General features: G+C 48.6%; 1 protein-coding gene across 1 annotated transcript in view; it reads left to right on the top strand.

Moving 5' to 3' along the window:
• LOC144790903 (transcobalamin-2-like) overlaps window positions 1-21,909 on the top strand; it is a 121,371-nt gene that overhangs the window by 33,816 nt on the left and 65,646 nt on the right. Inside the window, exon 2 of the mRNA XM_078665545.1 lies at window positions 16,851-16,906. Coding sequence (XP_078521671.1) covers window positions 16,852-16,906 — 55 coding nt within the window. The 5' untranslated portion in view covers window position 16,851. The remainder of the gene's footprint in view (window positions 1-16,850; window positions 16,907-21,909) is intronic.

Below are 21,909 nucleotides of genomic sequence, written 5' to 3'. Positions count from 1 at the left end.
AGCACAAAGCAGGTAGAGAAGTGTTCAGGTAGAACAATGTTTTTCAGCCCGGTGGTCAAAAACGGAGGCAGGTCCGATCCCTCCACCCCCTCCAGAAACTCCACAAAGCGGAGACTATTTCTGTGTACCATGTTTTCTGCGTAATTGACACACCACTGCAGGTCACCGTTTGAGCTTCGGAGCTCCACCACTGCTTTTTTCAAGTCTTTGACCTCGTCCTCCACCTCCGAGACCGGGGACTCTGTCTCCGTAACTCGCTCCAAGACGTTCCGGAGGTCCTGCCTCAGTAATGTGACCTCTGTGCGCACCTCGCTAATTTTGTTTTCAAGTGCTTCCCTAGATAACTGTGTAGCGTGGAGTATGATGGCGGCCTCTGATATGGGCTGGGTAGCATCGTGTGGGATGACAACCCGGGTGTATTTATCCATTTCCCTCTGTCTGGGGGGCTTTAGGTCCTTCTCCTTAGTCATCATGGGCAAGAAAGGGGAGCGCCACGCACTGTCGCAAGCAGTATCTAATGGTGTAGGCAGATCTCATCAGACTCCAGGGTGCAATCCATCCCCAGCCCTTCCGACCAGGTGTGGGAAGGGGGCGGGGGAAGCAGCATACACCCAGTGTCTCTCAGAAGCCACTTTAGTCTCAGACCCTCAGCATAGGGGGTCTCCGTCCTGTAGGGTGCACTCAACAACTCGCTGAATTCCCTCTGGTTTGGCATGGGGCATGCACAGGGACTCCACCACAGCGCCACAGACGCTGCTATTCAAGGCCAGGTCCCCATCTCATTCCATTCGGGGCCCAGCAAGAACATAGGCAGTGGAAATGGGGGAAGGTGTACAAACAGCAGGGCAGCACCTCCACCTATGTGAGACCTATTGGCTATGCAAATACTTACATTTACTCTACAACATATTTGGAATGAATAGAGCAAATGAGATTCTGTGCCTGTAATGGCTTAGTTTTAAAAAAAAAAATTTTTTTTATTTATTTTTGATTATCAAGTACAAAGTGAAAACAGTGGTACAGTTACAGCAAGGCACAGTCTGGCATATTAAACCGATTCAAAGTCTGAGTTTGTCGCAAATTTCAGTAGCACTTCAAAGTACACAACCATTTAGCCAACATCCCGAGTCAGGCAGGCGGCGTACAGCACCATAATGTAGAATAGTATAATTGGATCTGACCCCTGGCATATACCGCAGTCTCTAACCATGGAGCTCGTGAGGGCGTCTTAGCCTATCCCAGTCCGGTCTGCCCTGCTTCCTTCCCTCGTGTCTGCAGTTTCCCCAGCCCTCTGCCCAACATCACCTTGCGCTCTTCGTGTTTATGTGGTGTACAATTCCCAAAAGTTCTTAGGCCTGCTTCTGGGAGGTAGCAGCTCACTATAGAGTTCCGACTGAGTGGAGCAGTATAGCATGTCCCTGGACCACTGCTGCAGAGACGGGACCGGACCCCTCATCCAACTCATGGCTACCCTCCTCCTAGCCATCAGGAGCCCCATGTCAACCAGTCTGCGAATCGACTTTGGTAGCTTTTTGGTATAACCTAGTAGAGCCATGAGTGGGTCCGGGGCCATTGGTACCTCTACAATCCTACTTAACTCTTCGAAAATCTCCTCCCAAAAAGCGCTCACCCCCGGGCACAGCCACGCCAGGTGAATAAAGTCCGCCACTTCCATTCTGCATCTCTCACATTCCGTGCTCTCGCATAGGCCATATCTGCACAACCGTTCCGGGTGTAGTACACTCTATTTAGAAATTTAAAATGTGTGAGCCGGTGTCTACCATGTAGGGAGACCTTTTTGGTATTAAGGCAACAATAGGACCATACCGCGTCATCAATCTGAATTTCCAAATCGCGTTGCCACGCCAACCTAGCCGTGGTATACTTGTGTGCCCTATGTGACATTGCAATCTTATATAGAGCAGTGACCATCTTACAAGGTGCCTCTGCCTTTATCACATGTGTAAGTTTGCGCACCTCCGGAGGCTCCAACATGTCCTCTCCTAGCTGCGCTCATAGTGCCTATTCTGACTCTATCAAAAGTGGAATCTGTTTATTTGTTTATCACTTTCCGGCGCTCCTTGCAGCTGCGCGCAATACCCTCATGAAAGAGGTCACCCGCAACTTCTATTTTCATCGTTTTCAGTGCCAGCACACCCCCCCCTTTCCGTGCAAGGTCCCGGCCATCTCATCCATTCTATTGGGAATATAGCAAAGCCCCCCCTTGGTTGTGCAGGAGCATGTCTTGTCATATTTAGGGAGTCTAGGATACCAGTCCTACGATCCACTCGCTCCATTACGACAGCCGGCAGAGCCACTGGGGCTGCGAACAGGCATTCCATCCGAAGGTGGGGAACCCCCTCCCCTCCGTGAATCCAAGAGTGTAGGTGCGCTCCCTGAGATACCCTGTAATAGAGTTCAAAATCTGGCGCAGCCAGGCCCCCTAGGTGATATGGCAGCGTGAGCACTCCCCACTGAACCCTGGCCTCTTTTCCAGCCCAAGCAAGTTTAATCATCAATTGCCTCAAGCGTTGGAAGAAGGTGCATGGCAGGACCAGTGGAATATTAAAAAAAGAAAAAGGAATCGGGGCAACACTACCATCTTCATTATTGATATACGCCCCATCAAAGACAACGGAAGCCGAATCCATAACTCCACTTCGTCCTCAAGCTTAGAAATGGCCGTGCTATAATTTTCCCTGAATACAATATCTGTATCCGTATGTAGCCGGATGCCCAGAATCCTAACCGAGTCCTCTGTCCATCGAAGAGGGTAATTCATTGTAAATTCAACAGTGGCCGGGGTGAGCGGGAACACCAAGGAGTTCTCCCAGTTAACTTTGAGACCGGACAATGCGCCAAATCTAACAACTTCTCTAAGCACTGCCGTCAAGTTCGTCTCAGGTTCTCTTACATAAAGCAACGTGTCGTCTGGGTATGTGGACACTACAATCCGATAAAGGGGGAATCCGATCCCTTCATTTCCGTGATACTCCCGTAAAGCGCATGCTAGTGGTTCTGCCACCAGTGCATAAAGCAGCGGCGATAGTGGACAGCCTTGTCTTGTGCCCCTGGTGATATTGAACGAAGCTGTGACCAAATCGCTAATGCGTACTCGTGCCGTCGGTTCATAGTACAAGATACCTAGCATATGTAGAAACGCCCCTCCAAGGCGCATTCGTGCAGTACTTGTCTCAGGAACCCCCATACCACAGAATCAAAAGCTTTATCCATGTCCAGGAATATCGCCACCGCTTTATTGTCTTGTTTGACATGCTGCATGGTGCCAAATACTGTCCTTATATTATATGTTATATTTCTGGTGGGAACGAAGCCCGCCTGTTCGGGCGCCACAAGAATATGTGCCATTAGTGCTAGTCTAGTGGCAAGGATTTTCGCGAACAGCTTTACATCCACATTGAGTAAAGATAGCGGACGGTAAGAACCGCATTCTTGCGACGGTCTGCCTGGCTTGGGTATGGCGACCAAGATCGCCTCCCCCATGGACGGGGCATTGTACCCGTTTCTAGCATATCATCAAACAGGGCAGCAAGGTGTGGAAGCAGTTGCTCTGAGAAAGCTTTGTAGAAAGTTACTGTTAAGCCATCGGACCCCGGGGCACTCCCTGCTTTCATGCCACTCAGAGCCTCTATCATTTCGTCTTTCTCTATCGGGTGTCTCAGCAGCTCTCTATGTGCCTCCGGCAGAAACGGTATTTGTATATATTCCAAGTATTCCCTGATTTGGTCATCCATCTCACCTGATCTTGTTCCGTACAAGTCAGCATAGTATTGTCGAAAGCGCTCAGCAACTTCGCTCTCCTCAGACAGGAGGTCTCCGTTGTCAGCCCTGATCTCGGTCACTTGCGTCTTACCTCGCCTGGCCTTCATGAGCCTAGCTAGAACTGACCCTGGCCTCACCCCCTCCCCGTAGACCCACGCCGTGGCATACTTGCCCTAGTGTTTGACCTCCCGATCCGCCTCTTCTTGGTATTCCGCCAGGAGCACCTTTATGTCCTCTTCCACTCTCACCCCTCTACCCGCAACCGCATCTTGTTCTAATGTGCGCAAGTTCCTTTCTATTGCAGTTAGCCTTTCCCGTATGGCACGCAGCACCCTGGAGTGTTTTGTCATCGCCATGCCCCTAATGTACACTTTAAAAGTTTCCCAGATTGTCTGGAAGCTATCTACTGAGCCTACATTAGTGTCAAAGAAGACGTCTATCGCTTCAGCCAGCTTTGCTTTAAATAGTGGCTCCAACAGCGAATATGGGGGAAACCTCCAGGTAAACGGTGGAATCGCTCTCTGGGGAGGTTTGAGATGAAGTAGTAAAGGAGAGTGGTCTGAGAGGGTGCCGGCAACACAATACAATGTCTAATCTGGTTGAGCAGCGAGGAAGATGCAAACCAATAGTCAATTCTTGTGTGTACGTTGTGATATGCTGAATAGTGCGTATACCCTCCCCTTTCCACATTACGCATTCGCCACACATCACACACATCCAGACTCAGCATTATGTCCTCCAACTTCTTGGCAGCCGCTGCAGGTTGCCTGGGTGGGCCCCCCGAGCGATCTAATTCCGAGTTTCTAATCACGTTAAGGTCCCCACCCCACAGTATCCGAGTATCTGCATACTGTGAGAGCAGTCTAGCGAGAGCTCCCAAAAACTCTGGATTATCATAATTGGGCCCATAGACATTCACCAGTAAGTAGTCCACTCCCCGACCACTACATTTAGATATGACAAAGCGTCCTTCCAGATCCTCTTGGAGTAATGTCAGAGACAGAGACGATCTAGGGTTAGCCCAACTCAACACTCCTCGTGCGTGTGTAGTGAACCCTGCCACATTAATATTGCCTTCTAGTGCCCTCAGTTTAAGCATAGGACTGGTGGTGGGAAGGTGTGTTTCTTGTAAGATAGCCAGGTCAATCTTGTGCCTGTAGAGGTAGTTAAGCACCTTACGCATTTTTCGATAATCATTCAGCCCCCTGACATTCCATGAAAGTACTCGCAACCCGCCCTCGCTATTCATTGAGTCTTGCGATTCACGTGACATTAGCCATGGCTAGAAAACTATTGCAACATATCAATCTGATACTGCCCACTGTACCCATCGCAACTGCACATCTATTGTACCCCTTCAGAAACATCCCCCCTTGCAAGGACCACCCCCCCTCCCCCCCCCCACCTCCCACAGCAGACCGCCCCCAACATGGCCGCATGTGAACCCCTAACAACCCCACTACCCCTCATCCCCTTAGTTACCTCCCACAAACGTATAACGACTTCAGTGCACAAACATTTTCTATTTCAAAATGTGTAAACTCCCCTACGCCAGCCCCCCCCCCCCAGCAACCGCATCCAGGTATGCCAACTAGCGCCGTGGTTGCAGCGTTCCCGACCTGCTTCTCCATTGGTTTCCACGTCCCTGGCACAAAGACAGTGAACCCCGCCACAACTAATCATGATTTATGGGCCTATGACTCAGTAAAGCTGATCACAACTCTGTTTCCAACCCCTCAGACTCCAGTCTCCACAAAGTCTTCATCCTGTCTGTACTTTAGATCTGTAGCACAAGGATTACCTTCTCACCCCTCCACCTCAAGTGCTTGCATACCCCACCCTGCCATAGCTACCAACACGGAGTATTCAGTCCTGCTCTTTCAGCGCCGACCCTTCCAGTGTCTCCTGGTGCTGCTGTTCCGGCCTCTGCACTCGTTCCTTCGACCAGGTCTTTATAGTTTTCTGCAGTGCGATGGGGTCGACAAAAATATGGGATCTACCCTGTCTATTGACCCGAAGTTTCGCCGGGTACATCGCATAATCCACTCCCATATCTCTCAGTTGCCGCTTGAGTGGAACGAAGTGCCTGCTTGCTTAGTGAACTTTTGCTGTAAAGTCTGGGTACAAAGCCAGTTCCGAGCCCTCGTATTTTAGCACCTTCTTCTCTCGGGCCACTCTCAATGCTGCGTCACGGTCTCTATAGTTCAGTAATTTTGCAATGATCGGACGCGCCGTCAAGCTTACCGGAGGCCGAGGTCCCAACGCCCTGTGTGCTCTCTCCACAACAAACATAGGTGAGAATACCTGGTCACCCAGCAATGTCACCAGCAGCTTTTCCATGAATTGTTCCATATTGCCTGTGGCCGTCGTCTCTGGCAGGCCAACTAGGCGCAGGTTACAGCGCCAAGAGCGTGCTTCCAGATCCTCTGTCTTGTCTTGGAGCACCTTAAGGACCTTCCCCAACTGTTTGTTGTCTGCATCCAAAGTAGTGTGCGCTTCCTCCACCTCCGTCAAGCGTCTTTCTGACATGTCCAAGCACTCCGCGTGCTTGTCCAGGCGCTCACCCATCCTGTCCATACGATATGACAGAGCGTCCATTTTCGCGCCTAGCGCCGTGATGCCGCATTGCAAGGATTTCTCCATAGCTCTGAGCATGCTTCTGATATCAGGTTCCTCTTCGTCCGGAGCATGCAACGGCTCTCTATAGTCTCTATCCTGTTTGGGCTCTTGCGTTTTAGCCTTTTTTTGTTCAAAGGTCAGCTTGGGCTGTGTTCTGTCCCCCTTGCCCATGATGATGGACCTAGGCCTGAGCTGCAACTGCTCGGCCTGACCACAGGGCCCCGGTCTGTGACGTGACTGTATTGTTTGTCCCTTGTTAGGGATAGTAATCCAGTCGTGGACTTCGCAAGTGGTGTACTGCTTGCGGATAGGTGTAGTCACGCCACTCGACTGGCCTCTCCAGATGCTGCAGGCTACCTCGAGGGATTTCTGTGCCTCTCCCGTCTATGGGCCCCCGTGGCTGCAACATTCTAGACCCCCGTCGCTGCCAGCAGCAGAGGACTCAGGGCCTGGGTTCATGACTTAGGAGCCTTTCTGATGCCCGTGTGCCTCGCCAGCAAGTGTATGGCCACCTATCCAGGAATTGCGCACTTCTCGACAAACCACCGATCATGGCCCTCGCCTCTTCCTCAGACTGTGTCCCCCGGCCCCCTGGCGTGTCTCTGTCGGTCCGTGCAATCTTCCGTTGGTTCAGGCGTTAGACTGCTTCGTTCTCCCCTCGCGCTACTTCCGATCGGCTCATCCGCAGCCCGCCAGTCCACACGCAGAGTGACGCCGCACTGCTTCCCATGCCACTCCAGGCCGTGGATCTGCGGCCTGGTCACCGCGCCACTCGCAACCGTCGGGTCTACTTCCAATCGGTCACCAGACCCCCGCAATCTGTACCGCTAATGCAGATCTCACATAGGCGTCACTTTGTTGGGGAAACCACAGCGTTGTCAGCAAGATAATTTTAATATATTGCGATTACTGGGGAGAGCCCCGCGCTCAGGCAGCCATATCGTATCCGAGCAAGCTCCGCCCCCCCCCTGTAATGGCTTAGTTAACTGGTTTCTCTCAACAGCTGTCTGTTGAAGAGGACACTCTGGGATCTCTTGCTTCATAAATAGGGCCTACTATTTCCCCTGTTATTTGACTATCTTATATTGCAGTGGTTCTTAACCTTTTGACTTAAGCACACCCCTTCGAATCGCATCTGGAAGCCGAAGATCTTCACACTATTTCAAAGATTTGTACCTCAACATTAATAATAGCAGCGGCTCCTCCATTAAGGTGGGGGAGCGTTTCCCCACTGTTCTGTGAGCAGTGCAAAAAGGAAAAATAAAATGATAATGGCAGAATGTTATTATAATTTTATTTTTCAGTGCTGAGCCATGGCGGGGCTTTGCTAGCCTGACGGACAACAGCAGCCAGCAGGTAGGAGGAGTGGTGGGCACCATAAGTGCGTATGACGGTTGGGAGACATACCCGTAGATATTAGGGGGCGATTGTAATGCGGTCACGGATGTCGCTATGGATTGATCGCATCCCCCCTTGAGGGACACAGTAGCTAGTAAAAAGGTAGAAGCTCTCTGTGAGTGGGTGATGGGATGATCACTATGTGACACATGGAGGCTTAGGAACCCGCTACACAAAGAATACTCTTTCTTCTCCCCAGTACATCAACTACATACCAGGATAGATAGGATTTTATGCTCCGACTCCATAGCAGGTCAAGTCACCCACACCACTTACCTAGCAAAGACATTCTCTGACCACAATACCCTAGAGACTGTCTTGAGTTTGGGAAGAATACCCACCCCGGTCCCCATATGGAGGTTATGACCCCAATCATTGTTTTGTTGCACACTCTCCACGACACTCCAGAATTATTTCACAGAAACCGCAACACTGTCTCCACAGTATTGGTCGAGTGGGATGCAGTGAAGGCTGTTATAGGGGGGACAGCCATTAATGCCACAGTCGGAGCCAGACAAGAGACCCATAGGAGCCTGAAAGACATCGTGAACAAAATGTCAAAACTAGAGCAGGAGGCAGCGCGACCCCAAGAAGCAGGCATCGCTGCAGGAAGAGCAAATTCAACATGCAGAGTTTCTCAAAGCTCTAAGATTAATAGACTATAGGTCCTATACTCAAATGCACCACTCCAACGCGGATAAATCGGGCACTCTTTTAGCAAAGCTAATAAGAAATGATCCTCCTACCACAGTTATTAGCCACATTAATCTCCCTGGGGGAGGCACTGCGACCACACAATATGACATCAATGACGCTTTTAATATATATTACGAGGGACTGTACAGTGCACACCCGTCTTGGAAGAATCCCATATAGATGAGTTCTTAACAAATCTACCATATCCACAAACCCCAGAAGGTATGCGGGAGGCCCTGGCGGGACCCATCACCAAGGCAGAGATCAAGGCAGCCATAGGTCGGCTCCCGCGTAATAAGACACCGGGCCCAAACGGACTGCTGGTGAAAATCTTTGATACATACTCTGAAATATTAATGCCACAACTGGAAGAGTTATGTAATAGGTCACTCGAGCTAGGACATCGTCCGTTTACTACTGTCCAAGTGTTGGTAGCATCATTGCCCAAACCATGCAGGGACTTGTCAGATATGTCGGGTTATCGTCCTATCCACTGTATATAAAATCCTGAGCAAAGTGTTGGCAAATAGAATTCAACCATACCTTAATAAATCAATACACACAGATCAATGTGGATTTAAACCAGCTAGAAGTAAATCACTAAACATGCACAGATTACACCAGATCATGTCCACAGATCTTACACAATACCAACATGCCGGCTGCATTTCACCGGACATGAAACAGGCATTCTACACATTGTCATGGGAATACATGTTTAAAGTTATCGCATTCTTTGGTTTACCTCCTGAGTATCTTAAATGGATAAAACTGTTGTACACCGCGCCCATGGCAAGAGTTCGAACTGGGAAACGTATTTCTAGAGAATACTGTGTCCATAGGGGCACACGACAAGGTTGTCCCCTTTCCCCGATATTATTTGTCCTGGCGTTAGAGCCATTGCCAATTCATCTGCGATAAGAAGCTACACACTGCGGTATACCCATGGGCACAATGACACACCTGGTGTCGGCATATGTAGACGATCTAATTGTATATATGGCAGACATATTGGAGGGACAGGGCTCAATTCGTCGTAACTTCGCCGATTTTGAGTTAGTATCAGGAGTGTCCATTAACTAATCCAAGTCAAATGCTTTTTTCTTCCATGACCAAATACACCCAGCTAGCATTGTTTTTGGGAGACTCAAGTTACCAACGGCCCCACACACCTTAAGGCCATTGGCAGTATACGATCTCAGGTGGCTTTCTGGATCACGCTACCCTTATCGGTTATAGGCCCCGTGGCTCTATCTAAGATGGTAGTGCTTCCTCGTCTCTTATAATATTTTACGAACCTGCCATTGCTGATACCCACCACCATTTTTATTACGCTGGATACTATCCTGATATATCTAATCTGGGGTACAGGCCGGCGTAGGATAAGCCTTAAGAAACTACAGATAGGTACACCGGGGCAGCCTAGGAGCGCCTGATTTTAGAGCTTTTTATTATGCATGCCAATTACAGTGGCTATCCTACTGGACGGCAGGACCCAATTTGCAAGAGATCGACTATAATACCAGACACATTGAGCAGGGAATACTCCACGCTCTGTCATTACCGCATGGCAAACCACCCCCAACGCTACCACCCCTCCTATACACTGTGCTGCAACGTTGGAAAAAATCCCTGAAATACACCTCTAGCAGTGGACCTTACGCTGCTACTATCCGACTAGTGGAAATACCACTGACAAGTGGTAGATGGATGCAACAAGCACTTGGACCCTGGATGGAAGCGGGTGTGGAGACTATTGGGGCACTTTTTGGGGATGGAACACTTATGAATCATGACACCTTCAGACATACTACGGGAGCACCTAACACGCTATATATGACACATGTAGCTGTACTGCACTACATTAAAAGACAGTGGTCTCCACAGTGAGGGTAACCCCAATCGAACTTGTTAAATCCCTTTATTATATGGGACAGGGCGGCCACCTCATCAAATGGTTATACATTAGTATCTGTACACATGCCACAATGCCCCTAGACACCACTAGAGCAAAGTCGGCAATAGATGTGGGACGGGACTTAACAGACTGGTAATGGATGGATGTATTGGAATACCCAAGGAAAATACCACGCAATGCCAAGTCCAGGTTTATTCAATGTATGATTATACACAGAGCTTACCTGACCCCATATAGGTTACAGAGAATGTACCCGGCTGCGGCCCATCAATGCCCCTTATGTAAATGACCAGAAGCAGATTTACTTCATATGTTGTGGGCGTGCCCATGCCTTGATGAGTTCTGGGGAGGGGTTAAGACACTCATGGAAGATACCACTCACTTCTCCATGGGGGGCACGGCACTGGAGTACTTATTAGGTATTCATAGACTGAAGAAAACACACCAAGTCCAGTTACTCTGTTTAGACTTGGCGCTCAAAGTTGCTAGGAGGTCAATCACTATGTGCTGGAAATCAACCAGAGCCCCTACTTTACGCATGTGGCATAGCGAACGAACCAGATGGGCAGGGGCTGAAATGCGGGGCTGCGTAGGGAGGAGGCCCGTGGATTACGGAAAAATCCAATCTCCCTAAATTTGGATGCAATAGTAGAAGCCTATAAAAATACCAACCCGGATGATACCTCTGACGTTCCATGTACTCAATAGCGGATGTAGCACTGCTGGTTATGAACGGAGCAGTGCGACAAGAGATTAGAATCAAGGAAACGTATTTGATCAAAATGTAGAGGTCATTTCATATCGAAAGGGGTCATTTCATATGGAAAGGGGTTACGAACAGCGGCATAAATTATGCACCCCTATCCAATATAGATGATTAATTATGCTAATCAGTGCTGCTCTACTTGAGTTGATAAAAATATCTGAACTGCTTGAAGCTCCACGCATGTTGCTAAAAAGGGGCACTTGGATACATCTTTTTCTGTTCCATCACTGTTGGATATTTTGTTTTTCATTCACCCTGGTTTTTAGGTCTCGGCATCGAGACCTATTGTCGCCGAGTTCGCTCTCAAGGGAGACAGAGCGGTGCACGAGCCTACCAGGGTCTGTGAACGCGCTTACGCAGGCCGGCCGAAGGCACGCACACACACACATACACACACAGACAGACGTGCAAACAGACACACACACACACACACACACATAGACACACACACACACACACACACAGTCACACAGACACGCAGACACACATACACACACCCCCATGACTAAGCCCCACTTACTGCATCAGCGGCCTCAGCCGCCACTCCTGACTTCTGCTGCCACCGCTCTTCTGGGCCGGCCATCCACTCCGTGGGCGCATAAGACGGAAGTCCCGCCCCAAGACAGCCGTGAGCGTGCACATCCCGACACCGGAAGTTCAGGAGAGTGCACGCTCACAGCTTGTTTTAGAGTGAGAGCCGCTTACCTGTGATCACTTGAAAGTGAACAATTGCCATGAGATGAATGGCCTTGGGGCAGAGAGAGAGAATAATCCACGGGGGTCGCACCACGGGGGCGCTGAGAGGGAAGACCCCTTTGAAGATTGGACACAATGACTTTCAGCTACACCCCCCCCACACACACACACACACACCTTCCTGTGGAGCTCGGAGGGGGTGCAGTGTGTAAATACTGAAGAGGCCGAAGGGTGGAAGCACTGTGACCAGACGCACCCGATGCTGCCCTTAGTCGCGAGGGTCTTCCTACATGAATTTCACCTTGAGCGGCAGAGTGCACAGACCACTGACGGGCCCGGACAGTCCTTAACTAGAGACCCCATCCTGGCGAGGAGACCGCGCGGCCGAGGAGTACTGGGGCCGTCCGTTCCTGAGGCAGGACCGCCGAGCACAGTCCCCTCTCCACGGTGACTTGTCTCCCGGACCGCCCTTCTCCGACCGTGGGGCTCTCCACAACTCCTCGGGGTGGGGAGTGAGGGACGCAGGTGGGTGCTGTGGTCGTTGAGCGTTTTAGAAACACAGTTGACATTTTGTGTCTACACTTCCCATATTCCAGTGGTTTACAGGAGCCCCAGAGGTCAAAACGCCACCTTGACAGCTGGATTGTTGAAATGCTCTTACACCCAGGGAGAACTCACACCGTCACTCGTCGAACATTGGGTTCCTATCAAGTCCCGATGCATTTTGCTGCTGATAGTTTCTCCTTACGAAGGGGTGACATCCAAACTACAGGTGCCAGAATGCAAAGAGAAACTCCTGCGGCAATCATTTTTAAAAAAGCGACTATTCGTTTTCGAGAATACTAGTACTCACCAGACCTCCATAAAGGGATAGCAGCGTCGCGTTTTCCTTACATTAGACCATGTTATTACCAATATCGGTTTTCTCAAGCAGATTCTATAGGCTTTCCTTGTACATCGACATCCCAGGGAAGCATCTGAGTCTGTCAGAAGAGGGCCCCCCAGAGGGCGACGACAGGTTTCCAAGAGACGCAGGGAGTCTCCCAGTTTGCTAACAATGGTGGGGGCTGGAGACACTTTAAGGCCCAGGCGCTCGAGTGGGGTACACCGAGGAGGCTTTGCCCCAGAACGCTATCCCACCTAGGTTGTCCCGTGCCGGAGAGCTGGGCTTCCTGTGGGCAGTGGGTCTTTTGCCCCAGTGGGGACGGTTGCCCTGCCTCTTTCTCTTGAGGCGAAAGGGGGCGAAGTTAAGTTACTGCCCAATGTTCCCAGACTGCTCTGGTAGGTCACGGAGATATTATTTAGAATCGCCTTGCCTTAGGCCACAACTAAAAGAATGCAGCACCACGGAATACCAGCGTTGTAACAGAAAAGGACATCTAAGAAACAAATCTGTTAATGCCAGTTACCTCAGTGGAAGACGTGCGGCCGTACTAGGCGCCATGACCTGAGCAGTGTGGGGGTCCGTGAAGGGACAGTGCGACTCATACATGCTCCCTCCTTATGCTTTTTTTGGTGAGGGAATGGTGAGAGTCGCGAAAATACTTTTAAAATGTAGCCTGCGGAAGGGGTCGGGGTGGGTGACCGTGCCTGGGCACACATCCTAATCAAATTCCAAACTTTCCCTTCTTTTAAAGCCTCCCCTCCCCTACGTTTGTCAGTCTGTCTGAGACACCTGTAATGCCTGCTGCTTCTGATAGTAGTGTTTGTGTGGGAGGTCACCCCTGTGATTGCCCTGATGCCTCGGGTATCTGCTCTGGAGACACCCCCTCAACATAGGAAGCCTGTGAACGCGTGTTGCGCACTTAGTTATTTCGGTCTCATCAGGTATATAGATTTCTTTCGCTCTTTCCTATTCCAGATCCCCTTTAAACGTTCTGATTCTAGTTATGAAATGCCTTGCACCATTACAAAACGCACAGCTGCCCAGAGACGTTTTGTTTTACCTTCACTCATTCTGGCCATAATGTATCTAAACTTTTTAAACTATGAGGCTCGGAGCAGTGAGAATTCACTTCATCACGTGAAAACATCTGTCACATTATGGAAAGCTTCAAGCTTACTATTTCCTTCCCGGAAATTCAAGATTGGGGGCGGGGGTGGGTGGTCAAGAGAGCCCCTCCCCATTATTTGTCTGAGTCTAGGTGTAGGGGAGGATGGATTAGGAACCTGCATTTCACATTTATGGGGTACGTTACACTTCTTAATATTGTTGGCAAAAAAAAAAAGGTTATAAGTCTGCTTTCAAATCTTCCCTTTCCACATAAATGTCTCAGCGCTCTATGTACAGGAATGCACTGTTTAATCAAGCAGTTTCTGCACTAGTAGATACAAATGCTGTAAATTGTACATAACTTGGCATGTAGACTTTTCTTTGAACTTCCACTTATTTATTCACACATACATGCTGGTACAGTAGCATGCATGCAGTTCTCCAATACATTGTGATATTGAATATCATATGTCTGTGACGGCAATATATTATTCTTATGGACGTAATGTGTATATACACGTGTTTACATTTTGTGTGTGTATGTATACATGTATAAATACACACACGCAATCACAAAAAACAATTATTTGATGTCAGCAGTCATTCGTGCAATCTTGTCATGCGAGATCAAATCAGACGCTATGCTGATGAAAACGCTTGCATATGGTGGGTGGATTAAGGGCCAAAGACTCCTTTTTGTCATGGAAATGTTTTTGTTTACTTCATCTCATAGCATTTCTCACACGTGGCTAGTTTTGTGTCGCCTCTCAATGGCTACACGATCAAATGAATGGATTTATTTTTGCCGAATGAGGGGGGCAGCCCTCCCCTCAAAGACGCGACTCTGCGTCCCCGCGAGGAATGTTAACGCGGGTTTTATTGTGGGGCGCTGAATGGGGAGCACCTTTCACGGCATAGCACCCCGAAATGCAACAATTGAAATAAATGCTGGGACCCCAGAAGGCCACGGTCAACACGGGTCGCATTCCTGGTCCGTGAAAACACACTTAGTTGATAGTTATGTAAAACGTATACCAAGACAGTAATTTAGTGTGAAGACATAAGTTTTATTTTGTAACACTTTTTTTGTCGGGCATGGAATGCAAGAAATTGCAGTGGTGCAAACTCTATGTAAAGCCGCAAATAAAATACTTGTTGTTTCTAGGGTCACATGGCTTAGCTGTTTTAGGGGGCGGGATTTCGCGCAAGATTTTATTCGGACAGTACGGTGCGCTCTCGCCTTGTGTGCAGAAGAAGATCGGTAAAATGTCGCACCAGCAATTTGTCAAGGAGGGCATTACTTCGAAGGGCAGCGCACAGATCGTGGCCGAATTCTTCTGTGAGTAGGGCCTCGTCCCCCTCACGGGGGCAGTACCCCACACGCTGCTTCATCTAGTACCGCTGTCCTTCAGAGCTGTTCTAGATTTCAAGTTGCTGTGCTCCTTTCCACTGCAGTTGGTATGAAAGGTGATCATTCAGGTCTTTCCCAGTTGGGGGACAGGCAACAGCACCCTAGCTCTCAAGACAAGGGGCGGCGTTCTTTTAGGCATGTGCTTGATGCTGCATTGTTTTTAAACGTCATTTAAAGCTCTAGGTACAGGCCTTCCAAACTGCCTATCTCACCCCCAACTCCCTGCATGTGCGGGCCTGTGTGATGTAAGTTACAACTGCTTGCTTCCTCAGCTTGAGGCGTTTTTAGGTCTAGGCTAGCGAAGGGGGTGACAGCAGCACCGGCGTTGCACGCTATATGACTCCGCGAGCGCCTCCTGCCTCTCTTGAGACCCCCCCCCTCTCTCGCTCGCTCTCTCTTTTGGACCCTTACCCACCCACTCACTCTTCTCATACTCGCTCGCCCTCCTTCCCTCGCCCCGCTCTGTCACCCCATATCATATGACTTTGCATCTCGAGTCATCGATCGAGCACTCCAAAAAGAAAAAACAATTCTTAGATAATAAGAGAGTCTACATCATCAATGAAGTCAGTGGTTGTGCATACACATACTTTGAGCAGTTTCTCTGGATTAAGAACCTACCCAATATTAGTAAAAGCTGTGCTACACTATCTAACAACAGTGCAGAGAAAAGGAAAGTCAGGGTTTAAATGATGTGTGAAGACAAACACTGTGTTTGATCGAAGTGTGGGTTAAAGTACCAGTGTCTTCACTCCTTGCTGCTACAAATCAGTGCTTAAGTGGGACACTGTTATTATAGTTGTGTGTCAGTCACATGCAAATCACGAAAAAACAATTCTGTTGATGCTGACGTTTTTCACTGAATGTAATTGAACATCAGTTATGTCAATACAACATTTTAAAATAGTCCAACGTGTTTGAAGTAGCTATAACAGGTTTATTGGCTTTGAAGTTGCTGTGTGTGTGTGGCTCTGTGTGTGTGTGTGGCTGTATGCGTGTGTGTGTGTGTGTGGCTCTGTGTGTGTGTGTGGCTCTGTGTGTGTGTGTGGCTCTGTGTGTGTGTGTGTGGCTGTGTGTGTGTGTGTGGCTCTGTGTGTGTGTGTGTGGCTCTGTGTGTGTGTGTGTGGCTCTGTGTGTGTGTGTGTGGCTCTGTGTGTGTGTGTGTGGCTCTGTGTGTGTGTGTGTGTGTGGCTCTGTGTGTGTGTGTGGCTCTGTGTGTGGGTGGCTCTGTGTGTGGGTGGCTCTGTGTGTGGGTGGCTCTGTGTGTGGGTGGCTCTGTGTGTGGGTGGCTCTGTGTGTGGGTGGCTTTGTGTGGGTGGCTCTCTGTGTGGGTGGCTCTCTGTGTGGGTGGCTCTGTGTGTGGGTGCAAATGCAATATATCTCGCATTTGCGAGAGATTAAGCTATTAGCATTGTAAATGACAATGCCATTTATTTATATGTTTTAAAAACATAAATAAAAATAATGTCATGAGCAATGCCAATAGCTCTAACTTTAACAATGCCGAGACCATTGCATTGTAAATGCTTGTTATTCACTATGTTGTCTTTGTTTCTTCTTGAATCTGCAGTATGGCGTCATGGATGCTGTTTGCACTGTTCTTCTTGGTTCCGGTAGAGCTTTGTGGTGAGTTCGGTACTTATGTGTTTTTTTTCCAGTGACACGGACGCCGCTGATGCGTGGCAAACATTAGCCCCGGCTCGTAGATTTTACGTGACTCTTGGTTCATGTAGACATCCTTTGCCCCCACGGAGCTAGTAATAACGGGTGTCACTGACAACACATGGGCTATCTCACACTTAAGGGCCGATTTGTAGTTCAGTTGCGAGGCGACATCAAGTGTCCCAAAGACTTCCAGGATCCACGAAAAGGGAGAAGGAGATTGCTGCTGGGGTCTTCGACCCCCTCCCCCCCCCGCCCCCCCGCCAGTCCCCTCCGCGGTGTGGGCAATCTGAAGACTTCATCTACAGGTGTTTCTTCCCTCTTAAAAATCAGGAGTTTTTGTGGTGTGGTGAGCATACCCACCTCTCCATGTCTGTGTGCTGCTCACTCTCCCAAAGCCTGGATTGGATTACCATCCATAAAAGGGACAATTATGATTAAACGATTATCCTTGTTTAATGAAAATGTGTTATGATGTCCAATAAATGTAACCGACAGGCTTCCCTGTAATAGCTATGATATATGTATGAGGTCCTTTTCCTCTTTTCGTTTTCTAAGAGAAATTTTACACACAAGCATTTTCTTTCAGCACCTTCTTTCTCTTATCTCTTTATCTGGAGCGACCATATGTAAATAATGTAAATTACACTGTCAAGTTGCATATATATATATATACAAAAAAATCAAATGCATTGACTTCTTTGTGTGTGATAAGTACTGATATCATTTAATTTTCTCTTCCATATTGTTGAAAGTAATACCTTACACCCTAGCTCTAGGTTGAGTAGTCTGGTTTGGACATATACAATTCAGGATAAGTTCATTTGTTTAATCTTGTCTTCCCGTTGGCCTCTCCGCTAGGACCATTGTTGTTGCCCTTATTATGAGTGGCACAGAAATTGGTGTTATATTTATTGCCTAAAACTACTCGGTGCCTGTCCCTATACAGTCTGGGGGTGAAAACCCCGATTCTTTCGATACATCAGTATAGTTAAACAAAGGGTACACTACAACCTTATGTCTACTGGTGCTACTATTAGTGACTAATAGTAGCACCAGTAGACATAAGGTTGTAGTGTAACCTTTGTTTAACTATACTGATGTATCGAAAGAATCGGGGTTTTCACCCCCAGACTGTATAGGGACAGGCACCGAGTAGTTTTAGGTGTAGTGAGTGGGGGGCTGCCTGTATAAATCCCTGTCCTATCCCCCTGAGGCCCCTTATTGTTTGGAGTTATATTTATTGCACCTGATAAAATCCGACTTCTCCGAGTTTGAATTTATCCGGTTGGGTGTGCCGGTTTCCACATTCTGATGCATAACCTAGTGCTTTGTATCTGATCTACAGTAAGTCATCTGGTGGGCACAGTTTTTGTCAAATATAAATGCCTTTGATCAGCCATTTGCAAACGACAAAGGAGTACACTTTTAACACCTTTCCATAATGCTTTTCTAGTGATGTGATATAATAGACCAACCTCATGACCTCTTTGTCTGATCCTTATTAGAATTGTCTTTGCTGATGGACATGATGTCTTCACAGAAAAGCCAAGAAAGGTGTATGCTTTCTCTCCATATCCACAGTATCGGTGGATCTTTTCACCCTCGCTCGTCCTCGACGATGATTTTCAGGGGCTAGGTCATAAATTGGGTTCCTTTAAAAGACGCAGGGTGCCCATATCTGTTAGTAAATAGGAGGAACAAAATACTCCCAAATCTTAAACTAATACATTTACTTATTAGAACCACTTGGGGTATGGCCAGGGACTGCCGGAGGACCCCCCCCCCTTCCGTTAACCAACTTATAACCAACATTATTAACAAGGACATGAGAGGGATTTCTTTGGAGGCGGGGGTCGTACAACCCCCGGCCGTATTTATTAAAACGTACAAATAAATCAAAAATTGAAATAAACAATATTTACACAATTACGCAGAAAGCGTTCCATGACTTTTGATTACAATTGATATATAGATGGCTAACCTTAACATAATTCTAGTACAAGGTATTTCTTATCCGAATCTAACGTATCCATCTTACAATACTTAATTTTCTGCTTATCCTATTTGGGCCTACGGCAAGGTCACTAACTGGTGTCAGAGCCTTATCACTCAAACCACCCCCTCCTGTCGGAGAGCGCATGCGTTGAGGGCCCGTTTACCGAGAGGGCTCCCCCCCAGTTACCCCCGTGTGCCCTATTAACCACGCCCTTCCGTCAAAGTGCGCATGGCAGAGGGCCAGTTTCCCATGAGGGTACTCCCTCCCCCCCCCCCCCGGTTACCCCCGTACACTCCATTAACTCCATTTAAGGGGGCCCTTGCATCTCTGCGCCGTTTACTGGCGTCATTGTGCACGTGTGGGGTGGCCAACCAGCCTAGACAAAGCGTGACTCCCCTGCACCGAGGTAGCCAACAGGCTGTACCTGCCCCTGGAGTTCTAGGAGAGACCACTTGTCCCTCTCCTTGGGTGACCCCATTCAAGAATGGCGCCTCCCTCTAAGGACCTTAAATTTACTGCTCACCAATCATGACCTTACCACCACAGGCCAGCGTAGTTGACCGACTATCTGCCCCCCCCTACCCTCCTACTGCACAAGAAAGAGTCCACCCAAACGAATTAAAGATTGGCCCACAAGGAATCCACTAATTTAAATGCACCACATAGAGCTCACCAATAGGTGACAGGCCACAGGGTAAATAACACTTGAATTGTTAAAAATACAAAATCTTTATTTTCATTTTCATATTTTCTTTGCACACCTTACTGGCGTACCGTCAGTTGGGGTCCTGCCACATCGATCTAGACTCTCTGGCATCTTGCCAAGAAGACTCCGCAGGATCCTATTCATGTGCCACTCTGGGGATTACGTTGAGGAATTTGTAGATAGTGTCTGATGTTGAAATGGATGTTTGTGTGTGACTGGATGAGAAGATGGAAGTTGTATGATGAGAGGTTGATGTGGGGTCGTTATATTATATGTATTTATTGATCTATGTTTTATGAACCGATGAATCTATGTATGGTGTTGTTAATTATCTTGGATTCAATGTGTGCAAAGAAAATATGAAAATGAAAATAAAGATTTTGTATTTTTAACAATTCAAGTGTTATTTACCCTGTGGCCTGTTCGTCGCCTATTGGTGAGCTCTATGTGGTGCATTTAAATTAGTGGACCCACCCTTCTACCCAGGCGTACCCAGTCCTTCCAGAACCACTCCTAAGTGCGGGAGAGATATGCTAGGGCTGTCTGACTCAGGGAAAGTAACCCGCCGCCATGGGGCCACTAGATGGGCTCAACTGATGGCATCACGCTGTGCCCGATAAGCTACGGCACCCCAGACACTGTGTTGGTGCAATTGGAAGGCTACCCAGGAAACCACAGGCACCAAGAACTCCTACGAGCATATCATGAAGTCTGTGAACCACCTACACTGACCACTATGTTCTGGGACATGCTCTGTGTAATCCTACCCCCTTACTCTGGAATATCCCCCCTACGTAGTGTTTGCTACAATGGCATCTGGGAGCACAGGGGCCATAAAGGCAGAGTACTGTTTCCCGCAAGGGGTGCTGAAGTGTTGCATACACCCATGACTCCTGGGTTTGGCCAAGCTGGCACGGCACACACCTGTGTAGCAGCGTACTGCTACCGTACTATGGCTGGCACAACCAATTAGTAACATACTATACACAACCAATATAGTGCTGGTACCTCCTGATCTCTCTCATAAGCGGATCATGTACACCGTGCACTATCAACCCCTGATCATTATTTTTATGGGATAAGCTCCGTGCTAGCCTATCCTCCTACCACGTAGCATCTCCAACACAGTAGTGTCCGCTACGACAGGCGCCCGCGAGCACAGGTGCTTGGAATGGCAGATCGCCGTTCCACGACAAGGGTGTTGATGTGTCGCATCCGCCCGCAATACCTGTGTTCTGGTCGAGCTAGCAAGGTGTACACCTACAAGGCAGTGTATTGCCAACTTACCACAAATCGTGAACCCCAATGGTTGACACACTTATACACATCAACTATAATGCATGGGCCACACCCTATCATGCTGGCACCGCTTGAGCCTTTAAATTGATCACCCATCACACTTGATGCCGTCGCTGGCCACTCACGTTCCGGGTCTACCGGTCCCCATGGATATCCACCTTTTTGCAACCATAGCGATGTGGAGCCGTTGTGGATCTACTGGTCCCCTTGGTTGTCCATCTCTTGCGGCCTGGCGGTGAGGAGCACTCCTCAGGCAACAGGCGTGGATCCAGACACACATAAATGAAAGTAAAAACATCAATGATTAGTGCCTTTTTTGCATTTAGATGACCAAACACAATTCGCAAAGTTAGCGCTACTAGATGAGACTGCACCCCTCCCCCCCCTTTTTACACCCACCCAGCTTAGGGTGCTTAGATACTGTCCGCACTCAATAGTTCACAGGTACCATCTGACATAAGCAACCAAATGCCCCAGATCCAGCCCCAGGGGGAGTTGGTCCCGTGTGACAACACAGGAATAGCTTGACAGGCACCAGGGTGCTGAGATACCGCATGACCAACCCTAAGCTTCTCATGCCACCCTGTACACCCACAGGGGTGTCCCGGTACTGTGTAACGTCACACGGGTGCATCAATACTGCGTGATGCTACGCCTGAATCCAGTCTGTTCTGACAACATAGGCACCCAAATGTGCCGCAAGCCCCAGGAGGAGTTGGTCCCATGCGACACAACACAGGAATAACCTGCTTAATCGTACAGGCCCGAGGATGTCAGTAATGTGTGACCCCACATGTACATCACATTATGTAGGTGTACAGGCACAAGAGTGCCGAGATACAGCGTGACAAACCCCCCGGCAACTAATGCCCTATTGTACATGCACAGGGGGTGCGATGCCACAAGGACATTGATGGTACAAGTGCACAGGCACCTGGGTGCTGTGGTACTGTGCGATACAAT

The sequence above is a fragment of the Lissotriton helveticus genome, chromosome 11 (assembly GCF_964261635.1).
Source record: "Lissotriton helveticus chromosome 11, aLisHel1.1, whole genome shotgun sequence".
Taxonomy (NCBI): domain Eukaryota; kingdom Metazoa; phylum Chordata; class Amphibia; order Caudata; family Salamandridae; genus Lissotriton; species Lissotriton helveticus.
This window is presented reverse-complemented; position numbering and strand designations above follow the sequence as displayed.